The 20,766-nt window shown below is 36.0% G+C and overlaps 1 protein-coding gene across 5 annotated transcripts in view; it reads right to left on the bottom strand.

Annotated features, from left to right (window-relative positions):
* Positions 1 to 20,766, bottom strand: part of LRBA (LPS responsive beige-like anchor protein) — a 409,424-nt gene that overhangs the window by 196,256 nt on the left and 192,402 nt on the right. For all 5 annotated transcript variants that reach the window (XM_071807989.1, XM_071807991.1, XM_071807990.1 and 2 more), the window contains one exon: positions 2,470 to 2,594. In XM_071807989.1, the coding sequence (XP_071664090.1) occupies positions 2,470 to 2,594 (125 nt within the window). The remainder of the gene's footprint in view (positions 1 to 2,469; positions 2,595 to 20,766) is intronic.

The following is a 20,766-nucleotide window of genomic DNA, read 5'->3' as shown; positions in this document are numbered from 1 at the left end:
TATTATTTTTCTTCAGAGACATATAAAACTAATTGAAACAGAGTAATTAATAAATTATTGCTAAGAAATCATGAAATTCTAGGGCAAATATTCCATGAATTATAGGGACATCTACATCGTGAAAACATGGCCTGAAAGTCTGGTTCCAAAAATCTAAAAATAACTGGATTGTCTGACCTGAAATTAGTTAATGTTAAACGTTTCTAAACACAATTTAAAAACAAATAAATAAAGTGATCATTCAAGCTGACCTTTCTGACAACTGTACCTTCTGGTACTTCAAAAAACAAAACAAAAAACCACAATCAAACAAACAACCCCCCCACACCTTTGTATTCCTATATATATAGTTTCCAGTTGAACTTGACTTTGTACTCTGGTCATTTATTTTACAACTTGCTAGCGGAAAGTCTTGGAACAAGGCAGTTGTATATATACACATGCTCAGGTAAATGGTAATTATATTTTCAGAAAGCATATTAAATCTTGATTTAAGGTAAACTACAATATTGACTGGATAGATAGGGAAACAGAACAGCAACAGATAATTTAATTGCATACTGCCTTTGTTAAGAATAAAACAACCTCAAGAAATTAAATATAATAGAAGCCTGTTAAGGATGTCAAATGCTGAACAGAAGGGCAGACAGCAAACAATTAGCTCTATTTAAATTACGCAGGTTAGCTACCAGCTATGCCTATCAGCCACCTATGAAATAGGGCTACTTTTATTCGACAAAAATTGTACTCCTGTCGATTACAAACTGAGTCTGAGCAATAGCTCTTGAAATATAGCATGGTTTCGTGAAAATATCACATTACAATGAAAGATGAATAATTGTATTAGTGTGTGTTTACTTAGGGAAGAATTAGTTACACAAGTATAGATAGGAATTCTAAATATTTTGCAGTAAAAATAGATACATTTTTCAATATTTTGATAAATAATATGAAGACTAAATATGGAAAATATGAGAATACATAAAATTGTAACAGGAGCTATTTAATTTAAAGTACATGTAGTATTACAGGGGGGCAGTTGTTTTTTATCCATGGGGTATTAAACAGAGAGAAACCTTATGTTCTTAGAGTCCACGGGACAGAAACAACACACAGTACTAATGACAAGCCCCAAAGCAAAAAGTGGGTTAATTAATTCTACATCGTGTTCCTCTTTCTATAGTCAAAGATGTAGGGCTCTACGAACATTGGTTTCAGATCACTTTATTGACTATTCTCTGTACGGTCATTTATTTTAAAGGACTTATGTCACATTTGGCATTAAATCAGCTGACATATTGTGGACATTTTCTTCTAGAAATGGCTCTTTAAGGCTGAGTGCAAGAGGTTAAGATGCCTGACAGAAACTAAGTTTATGACAATGATGTTCTTGTATATTCAAACAATAGTCTTAATTTTAAATTAGCACGAAGTTCATGTCTCCACATGTAATATGTGTGTATGTATGCAGTAACTCAAAGACTAAAACCAAACCAAACAAAAAAAAACCCCACACAACAAAATACCAACCAGATAAAAACAACAAAAAACCCAATTAAATTTAAATTATTCTATTCCATGGCAGGTACTTCCAAGGTGAAGGGTACTCAGCTTTAATTCTAAGCCAATTATTTTTAAATATAAGAAAGATTTTTCTACCTTATAAATGCATCTTCATTAGATCGCAAAGACATAACAAAGTTCAGTAGCTTCGGTGGCTTTGTTTATTTGTGTTGGCTTTTATCTTTTTGGTTTATTATAGAATTCTCAAACTGATTGCTATATTACTCTTGTAAATACATTCCTCTAGAACAGACATAGCAGCATGTAGCTGAGTGATCATTGATAATAAAATGGGGGGCGGGGAGGAGGGAAAAAAATGTAATCTCCTCTCTTAAAATCACCAGGTAGAAATCACTATTACCGTTTGCTGCTTGAACAATACTTTACATTTCAGAATTTGTTACTACTTCTTCCATATCAAATTCTTGCAGAAAAACTTGAGTACTTAAACAAAGATCTGAATGTGGTTTGGCTTCAGAAGTGTTATTTTTCTTTTAATGTATCTGTAATGATAGGCAGATACATGCTTAGGCAAACTGAAATAACTGCTGTAGATTTCTGAGCAGAACAGATCTTCTGAAGTTCCTAAAGCATAAATATATAATTTACCACAAGAAAGTGTGTCCAGGGATTAATGGCAAAATGGCATCCATCTTTCTTGTGCTTAGTAAGAACGTTACTTGTAATAAATGTATGCAAAGTATGCACAATGCAATGAAGAAGCTTCAGAAATACCAACATCGATATATGAAGTAATGGTAAGTTTGTATTGAATGTGTCTGAAATGCAACAACAAAAACCTTTGGCATTTGGGACAATTTTCTAGCATCTCATAGGAAGGATGGTCTAGTCTCTACTGCCACATACTGTAACCTGCTATTGGCAGGACGCAGATTTTACACTGACCATGTTCTCCGGCTGCTTTTAGTGTCGCTTCAGGATGTGTCGATCCAAGGGGGTTACGCACAAATCGTCGCCGGCGCCGCAAGTCATCTTCCCAGTAGTCGAGGCGCCAGAACTCACGAGGACGACTACAATGAAACAGAGGAGCCACATATGTTAGCAATTATCAAACAGCATGGTAGCGCTGAATTTCTGCATAAAGCTCTCCTTGTTTGCACTGCTTTTGCCCTTTTTTTTTTTTCTTTTTTAACCTCCCCCCTTTCTGCAATCTTTTACTTAGGTATGTCCTTGAAAATAACAATATCACCTTCCAGTCTAAGGAACTCCTTTCCCTTTTTTCTTGGAAGGTGAAATGAGCACTAAATACATCATTTTGAAATGAATTGCTGACAGTGTGATCAGTTTCCCCACACTCTGGTGGCATGTGCTCCGATTTCAGCCTCATTTCAGCCTCAGCAGGGCACCTTTCTCAGTGCCTGCATTTATAAACCAGAATAGGGAAAAGGCTATTATAAATATGGTATAGCATTACCTATATTAATCAAAGTCTGTCCCCCTTCATTTTTCTTCCTAATTTGTGCCTTTTTGCACAAGGTCAGTAAATCATACCATGAATTCTCGGTCCAGAAAGTGTTAACTTTAATGAATACCTCAGTTACATGGTTATGTATGTGATAATAAAATATTACTCTGTTTAGATGTGCAGGAATTTAATTAAAATAATCTCTTAAAATATTCATTACATTTAGCCCCTGAGGCTTAGAACAACACAAGAAAATGCATTTCTGTTCCATTTACTGTTTTTAAATAAACCATTCCAGGAGAGTGAAACAGCAATCTATTTTCAAGCAAATCAGATTGGATTCCTGGTTTATGTAGTTGTGTTTCTACATTTAATTAAAAACTACATGTTATGATGTGTAATAATTGCTATATTGAAGGCATACTTTTAAAAAATTACATCTAGAAAATGTTATATCAAATTCATTATTTTCCACTGTATGTTCCAAATATACGTAGATCTTTTTAATACGGTCATATATAAGTGCCAGTTGCTATCTTGTTACACGATCATGAATGTATACCATTGTAAACCAGTATTTTAGCCCAGAGAATGCACAAAAAACCCCCCACCATTCTAGCTATAGCAAATAAACAAACAGAAGATGCCTGAAGCACAGAATAGCTGTGATAGCCTGAAAATCTGTGCTCAAATTGCAAAACACTGATTTTGTTTGTTAATAGCACTAGTATTAAAACAATAGATGAAAATGCTCCTGGGCCAGAAATTGAATATATATGCTAATAGAAAGTATACCTGCCAACACTGACAAATGAATAGCCACAACTAATTTAGAAATCATAATGTTAAAAATACCTGGTATCTACATTCTTAGTTTTGAGGTCTAAAGGTAGAAATGAGTTTTATTTAAGGTAAATCAAGGTTTCAAACAAATATGGTAACAAAAGCCAGAATAATTTGCATAACCCTGCTCTCACACACAATTCATAGACATTAAAAATTGTGACTGAAAATAATCTTATAAGAATGAAGTGTCTTTGCATCTGCCTTCATTAAATTTCTATGCCTTTTTCTAACACCAAAGCAAAGGCAGTACTATTCTTCATCTTCCTGGTTTCTTACTTTCAGAAAAATATTGACATGTTGGAATGAAATGCCCCAGTATCTTATTTTCACAGTTTGTGTGTGTGTGTGTTGCAAGCATGTTAAAAACTGAATGCTTCGATTATAAAATCCAATGATTTTGGAATAGTAAACCAAACAAAAACTATAAACCACAGGAAGATATGGGTTTATTCAAAGGTCAATTAATGACTTAAAATTCTACATTAGTGATCATAGAAAAAAAGCAGAACACAGCTGGCTACATGCATGCCTTTGATAGTCGTAGAGCATGGATAGGCACTTCATCATTCTGCCTTCCTACATTTATCTGTTAAAATTATTATCAAATATCAGCCAGGATGCAGTCGTGAATCACAGACTGCTCCTCGTCTTCAGGGGAATGATACAATGAGGGTCTATTCATCAGTATGGCAATCGGCACAAGTAATTAGTTCCCTAGACTGAGATCTCCTACAAAGCTTATTTCAGTCAGCGCCACAAACATATGACAATGAAAAGCTAATGGAAGCCGCTAAAATTTGTTAACCTCTTCTGCCATCAATCCTTCTGGTATTCTGTGCTACAGTATTATGCAAAGACGGTAAATTATTAATTTGTCATTCATCTATCTTTCTACAGTTTTAATAGAATTAAGTGATGCCATTCTTCTGGATAACAACTAAAATGATACTACATTACAAAACTATGCTAAAATTATCAGAAAATTTGATAACAATCAACAGGCATGAAGTATCATCCTGAAATATCTCTTTAGTCCCCTACTTTCTTTTTCAATTCGGCAAATGAAATTTGCATGGGATTCCATCTCCTTCAGCAGCATGCTGATTATTCACAAACAACATCATATCAACTATTAGACTATGTTTTTAAGTATTTATAACTTCTGGTAACCACTATATTATGAGGTGAAAAAATACCTACTCTCTATACGTATAAAAATATCCAACAAAAACCTGCACAGCCAAACATAAAGACCTATGTTGTCCAATTCCTACAAGTGAGCCATTTTTGAGAGCAGCTACTGGGACAATTGCACGTTAGTATCAATATAAGACAGTATACTATATAGCTACTCTAGAACAACTACCTTACTAGTAAGATCAATAAACCAATGCAGTCTCACCCCAAAAAAGGCAACGCTGTACCATGCAGACTTTGTACCTCTACAGCCAGGGGGAGACAGATGTAAATATCGCTCTGATTTGGGCAGAATTTGACTGCTGAAAGACTGAAGGATTATGAAGCAAAGGGCCAAGTATATAGATTTTGGGAAGGGTATAACACCACTGAATACAGGGGATATTTGACAACAGAAGTTTCTGGCCCTACAATAAAGGCTGCCATATGGACTAAAGGTGCTATATGGACTGGATCAATGAACATAAGCACTCAATTAGTGTAAGTGCAAGAGCAACATTTCTCAGGGGACTGGGGATTTATGAATTATAAATCATATGATTTGCATGGATTTGTCAGGGGGCCCTCTAACATCATACACAGTAATTAGTGGTTCCTTGGTAACAATATTTACTGAATAGAAACAAAGCTTTGATATTAAATGTTTTATTCAAACAGCACACCCTTATATTGCTTTTCAAACAGTCCCCCAAATTACCAGGCTACATACTCAGAATTCCGATAAAACCTTCCTCTCAATTCTCACATAACTAAATGGATTGTTACAGTTGTACAGAGATGAGATGAAATACAGAATGACCGACATAACCTGTATTCTCAGGACTTTTGAGTATATTCTGCAAAAAGAAAAAATTCACTTCCCTGTGGTCAATGAGAAAAAACTTAAATGCTCACAGATCTCCATTCCAGGAGCAAGAAAGCTATTTTTTCTGTCAGTTTCAAAGATTAACACAATTGGAAACAAAACATACCAACTGGTGTACTAGTTTTATTATGGTGTTATAACAAAGGAATTTTAGGCATGGGAATTACCTATTGGTCCTCATACCCTACAGGAGATTTAAACTGAATCTAAGCAGCACAACCAGAGAATGACAAGAGGATCATGCAATTGCTAAATAATTTCTTGTAATGCCTTATCCATTGTGTACCTCAAGATACTCTGCCACCTTTATGGCCACAGAAAAGCAGTCGAGCACACTAGTGTGGATAGAAAAGTGACTCTGCAAGCTGGGGAAGAGGTAAGAAAATGCAAACCTAAAAAGCAACAGTTTGAGAGGTATTAGGGCTGTAGTTGGGCCATCAGTTAATTCAGAATGGATTTCAGCACACCACAGAAGCACCCATTTGGATACTTAGATTACTGAAGAAATAAATAAACACACTACAGAAGAGAAAAAGAAAAGGAAAAAAGGGTGAAAGCAGCACAACATTATAGAAATCATCTGCAAAGACAACGGATGATTTAAGCTCTGAATGACCTCTTCTATCTAGCAGGCTATCTAGCCTTAAAGGGAAGAAAACCCACTCACATGACAGACAACTGCAACAAACTGAAAAGTAAACGGAAACAAGAGTGTGTATGCCCTCAAATGCATTGTTATAATACGAAGACTCAGACTAGCACAGTCTACTATTACAGTCTTGGCACAGTCTACTATTTAAATAAAAACAGTTATTGCTCTGCCATATTGGAATTGTGTACATTAAACACAGATATGAAAGACTGGTTAATGTGAATATCATACTTCTAGAAAAGATCACACTGACACGTCTGGAGGCCAAGGCTGAGAACGAGAACACAAGTGGTGATCATGACATAAGCATAATATCTCATTCACATGCCCTAAATCTATGTGAAGATACTGAGATAAATTTCCATATGACACACTCCTCGTTGGAACTCTAACTGTAGAGTTAAGCGGGTAAGTCAATTTCCAGACCTAATCAATCCTTGGTCTCTCTGCTAAGACCATCAGCAGGGCAATCAATCAGCGATGGTAATTTCTAAGGTGTAAATGTTCGAACATGGAGACCTAGGCTAAATTGGTTTCATAGACAACCAAACGCAGAGTGGCAACACCACTTATTCAGCAGTAGCAACAGTACAGGTTTGAAAGGAAACCCAGAAGAAAGAGGCTCTGTGATTTCTCGATCGCTGTCTGCAAGCCTACCAAAACTTCTGGTTTTAATTTATCAAGCACTTTGATTGCAATGGCTCATCAAATACTTCATGCACAATATCAGGTGTTACTTCTAAGTTACACAAAAGAGCAATCATGGAATGCAAATAATGATGGCCAATTTTTTAAGAAAAAATATGGTGGATTATTTAATGCTCTTTGGGAACATTTCTTGTTCTACATCAAGATAACTTACGCTTTCATGTGAAATATTTCAAGAACTCAAGCCAGACATCTGCTGCAAGATACACAAACATTTTTCACACACACAAAAAGCAATAAGCATTCACATTTGATTGTCAATCCAAAGATAAAAGTGCTGAAGTTCTAGAAGTACTGCAGAAATCTTGATGGAGTACTGCTAAGGAGACTGCAGTGCATCATGTAACGTAAGAAACTGCTTTATTTTGCAAATTGAAATCCATTGTATTTTCATGCAGCTGGATGTCCAGAGTATAAACTAAAATCTCTTTTATTTTGCATGTAATAATAAAATGCAAGGTATCTTCCACTAACTGACTTGGTAACACACAATTTCAGCAAGCAAGTAAAACATTTTCTGAAACCCTTCAGTATTCTTGTAATGAGCATTCACAAACTGTGATCTGAAAACACAAGTTACAGCGGAGCACATTAATACGATTGGCTACATGTCTATAAGTACTAATCTAAAAAAATGTTTTGTGCACATGTCTCTGTATTATTAATTTGTAACATAATCAAAAATTTCAAACATATTTTTGAATATAAACCACTAAGCTTAATGACAGTAAAGCAACAGCTGAAGATGTAATTTGACGAGCACGTTCTCAGCAGCAGTACCAAGTTCAGCATTTCATGCAGAGATCCCACGTACAAGTGTTTCTGTCGCCATATGACAGACCTAATTCAGAGCACTGATCCAGTAGGGAAAAAATTACCATTTTTCAGTAAATCAAGTTCCTGATCTGATTCCCAACATTGCCTGTATTAGCAAAGCATGCAGGAAAAGGTCTGGTCAGTATTAAGTCAAAGTTGCCACTAAAATATTACTTGGCCAGCTACATTCTATTTCAATGTATGTATTTCACAGTACTTCACTGATAATGTATCTACTTCAGGACATTAAAGATTAACTAGCTCCTAATAAGCACATTGAGATCTTCGAAAATGCTACTTACATTACCTATATGTTCTTCAATAGCAAAAACAGTTAAAGAAGATGATCTGTTGTCCTTAATTCTCTCAGTTGCATTCACATAAGCATTTGTGAGGCCACATCATAAACTGAATCACAGTAACAATCTGGGCTTATTAGGACTGAATGTTTTTATTCTGTTTTATATTAGTAACCTGATTATGCTGCAGTCTCATCAGCAACTATGTAACTAAAAATGAGAGAAAGAAATGTGCAGGTGAGGGGAAGGAAGCAAAAGATAAGGAAGAACATCTTTGATATCAAAGAAGACATATAACATAATCATACTCTAACATCAGCAGAGTCTGTGCCTTCTCATATTATCTTCATTTTCCCCACATCCATATTCCATAGTTTCAGAATACAAACTTACACAAATGGAAATAATTGGGAACCCTTAAGCAAAAAACATAATGGACAGGCAGGTTCCTAATCTCTGTCACAATCATTACTGTAGTAACAAAAACTGGTCATAACAAAGGTCCAAGACAACTAAGTATAACTTCTCTGGCATAACATCAACTCTGCAGAACATTAATGTAATCCATTAAATTAGCATAGTCTATTTGCTTCTTCTAACCCTCCTCCAATAAAATAATTGACTTTGTCTATATAGGATTTTTTCCTAAAAGGACTTCTACCTTTATCTGTGTTTCAATTTTACCAAAAGGTATGGGGGAGGGGGGGGTTTCTTGCATTTCCAGAAGATATAGTAGTGCTTATTTATTCCTCACATCTTTCAGAAGAAATAGATGTGAAAATGCAGTGTGTGACCTTCAGGCACAATGTCTACACGGACTTAGCATAAACTTGTCACTTTGAGGACCTTAGCACAGTTGTAGGGGACCTTTGTACAGTTTAAACCTAAGGTACTTCCAGCGTAGAGAAAAAAAAAACGGGAATCTCAGTAAGAGAAGCACGTCTTAATAATGTTTCATGCTATTTCTCCATATAAACAAGACAGTACAAACAGCACAGAGCTGTAATGCCTAGATTTGCATTTTAAAACGTGGTAGAAATGCTGTTGGTATGCTTTCATACAGTAAATAGTTACGATATTACCTCTTTGTCTCAACCACCCATTGAACACCACAGCTACCATTTCCCACTCAGACCTCCCGATCTCTGTTTTGAATCATACCAAAAATCCATTCCCATCTAACTAGCATGCAAAACAAAACCAGAGGAACAGTGCCAATGTCAGATATCACAGAGACTCTCTTCTGCATTGACAAGCTTTGAATTCCTCATTTAAAAAGCAATCCAGTAAAAATGTTGACTATTAATGTTTCAGTCTCCCTCCATGCATTATAAAGCACCATGTCAGGGTAAAGACAAGCCCACCTTTAAGGTGTTGCTTTCCTACATGATGGTGTTATTAACTTTCAGTTTAAAACCAGCTCTGTTTATGTATGAGTTTATGTATGCTCTTCTTTGATCTTTATTAACCCCTTGGTGGCTAACCACAGCCGCAGCTTTTTCAGAGGCAGCATTCTTTGAAGTGCTGGCATTCCAGTGCAGACTGATACTTCAAAGAGGACTTGCTTAAATACATGGTACAGTACTAATCATGTATTCTGCTATCTTATCTTAGACTGATCTTATTTTGGTCCATCTAAAATAAAGCTGCACTTTAAAAGACTGTCACCTTAAGACACAGTTCAATTCCTGCTGCATTTCCATCAAGATTAATTATGAATTTACTGAAAACTACTTTACTTCTCTACCAGGAAAAAAAGTTAACAAGAAAACGTTCTTCTGGCTTTGAGCAAAATTAGTTCAGACATGATTCAGACATGGAAGAATAAATGTATAGCAAATTTGCAACAGGACGCTTTGGCTTAGTTGCTCATAAATCTTTCCAGATCTCACACATCCTATACCTGGTTGCAGCCAACAACTTTTAATTTGTCTGTCAAAATAACTACAGTTCATACAGATCCCATAAACTGCTACTCTTATTGAAAATAACAAGAACCACCATAGAATACAGAAACAGGTATGCTGTATCTCATTGGAGGTTTTTCGCTGTTTGATAACGTGGAAATTCTGTCTGCAGTACTCAGTCATCCCTTCCTTGACAAAATGAACAACAGACTATAAGAGTATAGGTTATATACACGATGAAAGAGCAAGTTCAGTCTCTCTCCTTAGCTATTCCTACTGGTTCAGATGCTTTCACCTTAAGCACAAGCACAGAAAGGACCCACATTGACCTATATCTTTTCTCACTAATTAGAGCAACACCAGATTTTCTGTGAGGAATAAAAAGTACATTGAAATGTTATGACTTGGATTAATTCTTTGCAGTAGCTTGGAATTTGAGATGAGAATCTTTCAGCATTTCTGGATATATAGATCAACTTTTGAGCAAAACAAGAAAATCTCATCAGATCTGTTACTTTGTTTATATATTGTTCTGACCCCAAAAGTATTTAACACATGAATTACGGTGAAAGTTTTTAAAAAAACAAAACAAAACAAAACATTTCAGCTTCACTACCATCTTTTCTAGAAGAAACAGGCTTAAATCACATTCCCACATATCTGCACTTTAAGAGCTGTGGCTAACCTGTATCCTTTTTTATAGCCCTCTTAACAACTGAATACTCTTCTTGCTTCCATAAAAATGCAATAATGCACCCCTCTGATTCAGCAAACACTCTGCTGCTCTGTGTTCTTCTAAAGGATTTTTTTCATTTGTATATGTATTTTTAGACCCCTCTGCCAGAAAGGTCTAAACTATTTCTTGTTTCCAAAAAGTAGTTAAAACTAGTATCTACTAACTAAATTAATACAACAAACACCAAAGAGAAGAATGGGAAAATGACTAAAACTTAGGTACAACATCTGCAGTTTTCCAATCCAGACTGAACCTCTGCAAGGTGATGCAGTCTGTTAAAGACCACTTGCCTTCAAACCAGCCTTGACAAAGTAAGATTTCCATTCAAGACAGACCAACCTGTTAGTTCCTTTGACAGGAAAGAGGTTGTCCTCCAACTTATGAGAGATGGAACAACTTTATATATGGATTTTTTTAAAAAACATAGAATAATAAAGATAATAAAGTCCTCTCTGAGGCTCCTAAACTCCTACATACCAAAAATATGTACATTTTATATTTTTATTGTGCAAAGAATTTGAGTCCATCGAGAGAGAGAAGAAAATTCCCCTTTCAACCTCTTGCTTAATTACAAATTAATTTGAACATACTTTTCCCTCTGCTTTAAATTATATTGGGGAGAATAGGTAACCCACAGCATGTTCGGCTACTGTTAAACAACATCTCCGAAAAGGTATTATCAATTCACATTGCAGGTCAGGACACAGAAGTCTTAGAGAGACTCAACCTCAACATTACCTACGTCTGTCCTACTCTCTAACTAAAATCAAAGCTTAGATCAAAACAAAACAACAAAAACACACAAAACCCCTACCAAAACACCAGCCTTCAAGTATGATTTAAAGGCTAACACTTCTGTCAGAGACTGAATTCAGGATCCAAAAAACTGAGTAAGGCAAAAATCTGGGAAATGACTTCATTGTGTGATGATTGCAGGAACATATGTAAGAAAGAGTTCAAGTAACTGCAAACATTGTATCGCGCTCGGAGACAGGAAACAGTAAGTACAAGGCAGCGAGACCACGAAGAAGCACATGGAGCAAGACTTCTAACTGTTTCCATACTAGTATAGCATCATCAGGAAACAACAACAGGACTCAAAAACCTTTAAAAAGATTTAACTTATCCAATATATTTCTCCTTGGAAAGTCTTGTAAAAGGTCTCTAAAAAGAAAAACACACCACCAAATTATGATGAAGCACCCTTTCCTGGACCACATAAAGATTACTGTGTTTACTGAAGCTTTAAATGAAGGAAAAAGTAGCCTGAAAATATACCTTATATTCTATTACATGTAGTGAAAGAACTAGGATCCAAAAGGTTGACAATTAATTGGCACCACAGAGAGGCAAGGTCAAAACAGTTACCTGATGCAGTCTGCAAGTAAAGATGCTTATAGTCATAAACATCTCAAGGGTGGCTTATGAAGAGGATGGTACCAGACTCTTTTCAGTAGTACCCAACAACAGGATAAGGTGCAACAGGCACAGACTGAAACACAGGAGGTTCTATATAAACACAAGGGAAAAACTTCTTTACCTTGAGGGTACAAGAGCACTGGAACAGGCTGCCCAGAGAGGTTGTGGAGTCCCCTTCTCTGAAGACATTCAGAACCCACCTGGACACATTCCTGTGCAATCTGCTCTGGGTGACCCTGCTTTAGCAGGAGGGCTGGACTAGGGTTGGATCTCCAGAGGTCCCTTCCAACCCCAACCATTCTGTGATGCTGCCTGGGAATGGCTGTTAGCAAGACGATAGCAAGACGGTAGCTGTCAACTCACACCAAGTCCCTCCAAGCAGCGTGAAGAACATGGCTTCACAGCCATCTGCTGCATGGTCTGCAAGAGCTTGGCATGAAACAGCACATACACTGTACTGCTGAGGATGGAAAAGCAGCAGTAATGTATAGATGCTAAGGTCTAGACAAGTAGGAAAAATGCTCAGTAGATGAGGAGCTGATGTGGGAGAATAAGCCAAGGAAAAGCTGGAGTCTCCATTTAGAAAGGTGGAAGTGCATACCTGGGTCAAATGTCAAAAGTAGGGAGGCACTTTAGAGTTGTTTTTTCTTCACATGCTCATAAATGTCATCCTATATTTAGACAAATATAGTACTATTTCAGGCTTGATTACTCAGTGCTAATTTGAGCTCACCTAAATATCTGCAGCTTTAATCACACATCCTATCAAAGCTAGCTGAAGGTACTGAACCACTTCCTGAAATCCACTGACGCCCAAGGCTCATGAAGGTTCTAGAGATAGTTACTAGCTGCCTCTGAAAATCAGACCTATCCTCTGGCTACATTAACAAAAGAGAAGTGCAGAAGCCATCCTTATTAATGTTACAAAAGTTACATGAAAGGGCTACTTGCAGTAAAGTCCAAGATACATTAGATCACTAAACCACCCAAGGTTCCTTTAAAACACAGTAATTTAAGGGCTTAGTCCAGGGAAAAAAAGGTGACATGTCAGAAGCAACTAATTGAGAGGATGTAAACTTCTTTTCTATGGCTATTTGAAGAGAGAAACCTAGCAAAAGCTAACTTGGTAATGAACATTTGGACTGAGCAATACAGAGACACGGCGATATTCTTTCCTCCACATAACCTTACTTTACACTCAAGACTAACAGCGTTAGTATTTAAATCCAACATTCAAGAACTGATAACAAAGACTGTAAAACGAAAGCTCAAGAATCAACAAACCACAAAATGTTTCGGGTTTCATTTCAGTGATTTAAAAATGAGCATAGCCACCCCCCGTCCCCAACTTCTTTCCCCTCTGTGTTAGCATCCATAGAGACACATGTTAAAAGGCAATAAAGCTTTTTCTTCAAGGGGGCTATTACCCCTCTTGACAAGGTATCCAACATTTCCCTCTTCAGACAGGTATTCTTTTATTTACTTTTGAGACAAATTTACCAGCCATCTCAGCAACAAAAATTCTGAGTTTCAAGTCAAACATGAAAAAAACCAAACCAAACAAAAGAACACACAAAACAAACACAGGATCAAAAAGTGGTAGGAAAAATAACATGCCCCTTTAGTCTTTATCTTAACATTGAAACAACTTTCTCAATCTTAAGCAGTTCTTCTTAACACAGCAATCCCATGATGTAGGAGAACGAAATAGACACAACACTGTTTGTCATTCACAGCTGGAAACAATAAGCCATATGCAGCAAAGAATCCCTGTCCCACAGCCACTCATCACCCCTAGGAAATGTCCCCAGCAGAGAGAAACACTGGGCAATCTTGAGTAGCTCACAATGGCCTGCACCCAAACTGCTTCACTGGATCCAGAGGCACCACCAGCCCTTCCCCGTCCCTAATGCACCTGCTGGATAGAAAGTGTATAGGGACAGCTGAACCTTTTCTCACCAAAAGTCTAATCCCAAATCCTGCATACAAAAATGTCAGAGGTGGCTTAAGGGGTGGCTTAAGGAAGAGTAAGATCAAACCGATCATCTACAACTTTTCCCCTAAAGCTCCACCAGTTTTCAACTATTTTCAGCTCAGAGGATTTCCTGAGTCTAATGTGGTTTCTCTGTTACTACTCCTTCTTCCTCCTACCATGTTTCTCTTCCAAGTACTCATCCACAGTGGAGAAACCAACTTCAAATAAACCCAAGTATCAGTGACCTCAACACCCACGTTCAGAGCTTGGGAAGCTTAGAAGACTGGAGAGAATTACTACAGTGAAAAACAATGGGTTGGCACTGGGCTAATTTCTTGGAATTTCTGTTCTAATGTGTCACTTAGGCATCAAGGGAAGGAGTTTTAAGTGGCACAGGCAAACCTTAGTTTCTGGACTACAGAATTCCATCTGTGTGTTTATAAATCAACTATCTGTACAGTATGTGATATTGTTAATGTTCATGAAAAACAACAGTAGGGACACTAAAGAGAAAAATCCTTTTGGTACTAAAGGAACTACTAACAAAACTATAAACTGCATATTTAAAATCTGGAATGCAAATGTGAGAGCAGAACATTTGTCTCTAACAACCACACAATCCTCTGCACTTTTCTTCTAGAGATGTTAGTTCTTGTTTTACATAAATTCCTCGGAGGAGATTATTTAAGATCATATCACTGTTAAATTATTGTGCATGTATTTATAAGCATAATTCAGGCCTACTGCATCACAATGCACATTTTCTTCCTTGAACATGATTTTCCTCTTCATATATATATACTACAAGTGTATCTGTAAAATCACACCTTTCTCTATTAATCAGCTTTAGGAATAATCATGTATTATCCCTGCTAAACTAAACTAACAACTTTTTTTTTCAGAAGCCTATGATGAAAGAAAATTGAAGAGCCCAAACATTTTGATGCAGTACATAACGCAACTTCTCCAAGAAGCCTTGTTTACAAAGTTCGTTAAATCCATCACAGAAAACACTCTAAAAAAACATGGTAAAGGAACTGAGAAGCATGCTTTTTTGCAATTAGCTTATCTGCTGACAGAAGAGTCAGTTCAGAATGACACCCAAAACTGAGAGAAGACTGTTATATTTCATCATAAAAATTAAATGCTTTTGCTTTCCTTTTCAAAATAAAAAGCCCTTATATTTTGTAAGAGACTTCAAGGATAAGATAAAGTGAAAAGTTTCCACTGATGTAAAAAAAATTAATGTTTTCAGAACGCAAACCATTATTTTGGAAAGAAGATTAATTCAGTTATTAATGAACAGAGCCCTAGAAAAGAATAAAAATACTAATTTACATGTAAACCAGTTTGTATTTTAAAGTGACTTATGAATTTTAATTTGGACTGTTTCAAATACTAAATATATACAGAGCTACTTGTACTACATTTTTCAACTAAAAATTAAAAATATAGTAATGAAAACAACAGCAAAAGAACTCAAATAAAACTTGATCTTTTGCTACAACTTCTCGAGGTCACAGGATTCATTTTCAGTATCATGCACCATTAAAATTTACTTTGTTGTACTAGTCACTAAGAGGGATAGAGAATATGGTTTTCACAAAAGGGATGGCTTTCATCTAGACTTTCACCTTCTTTATAGGGAATAACTTCACTAAACTTTGGAAATGAAATACATGTGTGAAGCTATATGGGCAAGCAGCAAATCACAGCAATAGCTACAGACTACTTACCAAACCATATGATAGAAGTAACCAATCCTTGATACTAATCACTGCAAGATGGTATTTTCCCCAAAAATTTCCCAAGAGTGAAGGGGGCAGCAAGAAGAGAAGCAACAGACTGACAATCACCGCAGAGTTTACAGCACATCGTGGCATTTGAGGATAAGAAATTAACACATTAACAAATCTAACAGGTTCATTGGCTGAATTTATTCTATGACATGGATTCAGTAGCTTTTGATTGTTTTATAATAGATAGGTTTGTAGGTAATTCTACTTGCCCAAAGGTCTTCTAAGATGTTATTTTAATAACATGGAATAAAATTTCACAAATCAAAAATTAGCTATGTTAAGATAATTTTAGTTTTTCCACACAGAAGCTCTGTCCCAAAGTATTTCTTTGGTTATCTCTGTACAAGGTTACCAAATATGACCACACTAATGGCTTTGGAAGTTCACAGTCTTTACACAATCAGTAGATGTTTACTAATTGTAAAACACATCTGAAGATGCTGCCCATTCTTCCCTAGGTAATGCCTCTCAGGTTGCCCCTCATCACACTTCACATATGCCTGGACCATGACCTCATGTGTGTCAGACTCACTGAGAACAGTCTTATCTCCTCTCCATGACAAACATGCATTATTTACACAGACCACTAAAAAAAAATACATATATATATATATATATACAGACATAAATTTTCTCTGAAATGGTTACTTCAGAAAGATTAAGAGACACTGGGACAAAGAAATTTGCGGTTGTCTTTCATCAGTGCTCTCTACTTCCACAAGAACATTATTTCATCCAGGTACACAACAGACAAAGAGCCTATGAGGTAACAAAAAAAGCATCTAGATGTGGAAGTTATGGAAGAAAAAAATGTGAGAGATGAGAGGCCACAGGGAGGGATTAAGTGTACATGCCCTGCCGGTGATCAGGCAGAGAAAAGAGGACAGAAGGGAATCAGTAGGGCAAGATGCAGAGTAGAGAAGGGGTGGCATAAAACCAGGCCTGGCTAGAACAAAAACCTGGGAAAAGCAATAAAAAGCAAAAAAAGAAATCTGATGAAGAATTAATGGGGACAGATACCACAGCCAAGCAACAGTAGAGAGAAGGTTGAGGGAGCAGGGAAGCAATGAGAAAATATTTCTTCTATATGTCCCTATTAGGACATTACAGGTGATCCCAATTCTATTGCTCCCTGAAAATTTGACCTCATAATATCAACACTGTCCTACAATACCAGTCTGGTGCTCATTTGTTATTTTTCTGAAGACAGAGGGTGAAGTAGCACGTACATTTAACACATAGTGTTTCCACTTCCAAAATTTCCCTGTCATGAAGTAGTTTTGCAGCTGTTCCTTAAAACAGCAAAGATCTCAATCACACACGTCATACTTAGGGACAAATGTTTCATCTACGATACCATTAAAAGCAAAAAAAAAGGAGAAAACATAAATCCACCAGCATCCCCAGCTAGAATCGAATCTTAGCATCTTTAGCAGCAGTAGCAACAGTTTTACGAATATTATCAAACAAATCTGTCCAAAATGGTGAACTTTTAAATGATGTTGCTACAAGGCTCTTTAAGCAAGGACAGGTGCCATTGTGCTAATGCTGCCTTTTAATATTTGAATCATGAGCCTGCTGTCATACTCAGACACGCAGCAGTAAGGTAAAGCTAGAAAATGTTTTTAGGAGCACACAATGCAGTAATAGTAAAAAAAACCCAAAAATATCCACAACCACTTAAAAATTACTGAATGTGTGCCACAAAGCACATTAGTACAGGTATTAGATAGAACTGTGGCTCCTGGTTCCCAGTTTTGCTATGGCCATTCTTTCAGCTGTCCTTAAAATGACAATCTCTCAAATAGTTACTTCTAAGGGTGCATCAAGGACTAGTAAACATCAAAGTTAAATGTTAATGGTTTCTTATTCTTTAAAAGTTTAGGAACAAAAAATATTTGCCTTACTTGTGTAGAGAGAGCACCCATGGAGGCTATTTGCTGTGATAATAATTTAGAAAAGATTGTTTCAGTAAATCAAACCTTCATGTTGCTATTTAGAACTGGAGATCATAAAAAAAATATAATAAAATCTACAGATACAAATGGCATGATAAATTCAGTGATGAAGGCTTTGGGGGGGTTGAGGTTTTGGTTTTGCTGTATTTATTTATTTATTTATTTATTTATTTAAATATATGAAAATATATTCCTTTATTTTAAAAGTATTCTTGCATTGCTAGCATTACCATACTGTGAAATAGCATTTTTACCCTTAAAAAGACTATTACCCACAAGCATATGCTTCGTGTTTTTAAGTATCATTAATAAGTTGCCCTAAACCCCATTCAAGTAACGGGTCAATATTCCTAGATCTGACATACAAAAGGACTTCCAAAACCAACCTTGTCATTTTTTGTTTATTTTATGTCTATTTTTTGCTCTTGTTCAGCCTCCTTTGAAGTTAGTCTTCAAAGCTTCAATATCAACTGGAATGCAGCATTAAGGATTTTACGACACTATGCTACTTAAACTTTTATTGTTTTGTTGAGAAATCATAATCAGAAGGCTTAAGCTCTTGTATTTGACTTTTTGTTTTGCCTTTTTTTTTTTCGTAATTTACTCTTCTTTTTTAAAAAAAATCCAGTTCTAGTATGCCATAAATCTGTAGCATGCCCCTTTTAGCCTTCCCACATAGACAAAATAATTCATTTTACACTTAAACATGCTTAAGAAAAAAAATTAACATTCTTTATCATTTTCTAGCAGAGACAGTTAATACTCTCAGGCTACATTAATAGAATCTTTCTGCCATTGTAGAAAGTTTGATAGCACTCTTATTTCAATGTCTGAATTTTTCTCCTTTTTTTGACAAAGACAAATGATTGCCATCAATCAAGATCCAATCGGGTATACACAGAGTCAAGCAAATGCATCACTCTTTACTGGTTTTCCTGCTATTTGCGCAGGCTTTGCTCCATATTATTTTATAGAATGATCAAAAAAGCAGCCATAAGATAGATCATTCACACCCACTGTAAAATTAACTTCCATGAATAATGAGAGTTTTAAACCTCAGATAATGTATATGTTATACAGAAGATATTGCTGGAGTTCATTTCTGGCTAGAGATTATGTAAATGATACTATATGACCTTTATCATTACAAACAGGACATGCAAAACACATATTATTTCATACATCATTCTAAAGCCAGTCAGTACCTAAAGGAGAATCAGTCATTTATAATGTCCACAATGAAATACTAAGGTTGCAAGAAAATGATATGAAGTACTTGTGATATTTTTGACTACTCCTCCCCCTTAACCTGTTACTTATGTGCTCTAAACATACCAGAAGTAACAAAAATACAGTTTACCACTCCCCTCGTTTCTTTACATGAAATTCAGTATTCTGTTTCTTGATAGAAAGATCATTCATGTCAAGACTAAACTATACTGATAATAATAATTTATGTCAATCAAAGCCAATGCTGTTAAATTAATAGTAATACATAGAGTTATATCTATATAATGAATAAGTAGTTCCATTTTTTATGTAAAACAACATTTTAAATCACTTTTCTTATGTTATTTCCTTATTACCAAACAATATGCTCAGCACAGTTAAATTGCTTAAAGATTTCCCGAAGATAAAAGGTACCATTCACCATGAAGGCTGGACAGTAGATACACATATGGAATTAATGACAAGCTGTAGGAAAGGTCTAGCCAACCAAGCAATGCTCAGACTCCATTGTTCAGACTTCTCTTTTCCGCACCAATGAGGAACAAAAAGAGTATGAAATGTGTTTTAAATTTTGAGACTTACAAAGCTCTTAAGTATTTAAAGAAACTCATCAAAATAGATAAATAGGTTAATATAAAATGACATATAGTAATTAATTTATATATATATGTATTTATATACATTTAAATGTCATATAGCCTATCAAATATATACCTACTCCAAAACATCAGATCTTTGGTATGAGCAAACAATAAAGTGAAAAATTTGGTCAAATTGACTGCACGTTATTCTTATGTCAGGAAGCATACTGTGCCACACAGTTTACCAGTTCTTAGTGCTCAATATTTTTCTTACTTTCAAACTTCCTGCCTACCAGTTCTTCCATTCAATCCAAATACAGTCATATATTTTCTGACAGATAGGTTCAGTAACTTCTGCTGATCTACTGGATCACATCACAGCCTTATATACCTCTTTATTTCCCATGTGCCTTAACAGTTTCTCAGAGGATCTTGCTGGGCACATAGGTGAGACTGACTGACCTGTACCTCCTGAGACTTCCTTTTTTCCCTTTTTTAAAATGGGGTTATGTTTCTCCTTTTCCAGTCAGTGGGAACTTTATCAGACTGCCATGACTCCTCAGATATGATAGATAGTGACCTGCCAGTTGCCTCAGGACCCACAACAGACCCACAGATGTGTCTCATCAGGTCACATCGACTTGTGTACCTTCAGGTTCCTTAGATGGTCTTTGAACCTAATCATCTCCTACAGTGGGAGGCTCTTCATTCTCCTAGTCCCTGCCTTGGCTTTCTGTGACTTGGGCGATGTGGCTGGAGTTCTTCTCAGTGAAGACTGAGGGAAAAAAA

This window comes from Patagioenas fasciata, chromosome 4 (assembly GCF_037038585.1).
Source record: "Patagioenas fasciata isolate bPatFas1 chromosome 4, bPatFas1.hap1, whole genome shotgun sequence".
NCBI lineage: Eukaryota > Metazoa > Chordata > Aves > Columbiformes > Columbidae > Patagioenas > Patagioenas fasciata.
This window is presented reverse-complemented; position numbering and strand designations above follow the sequence as displayed.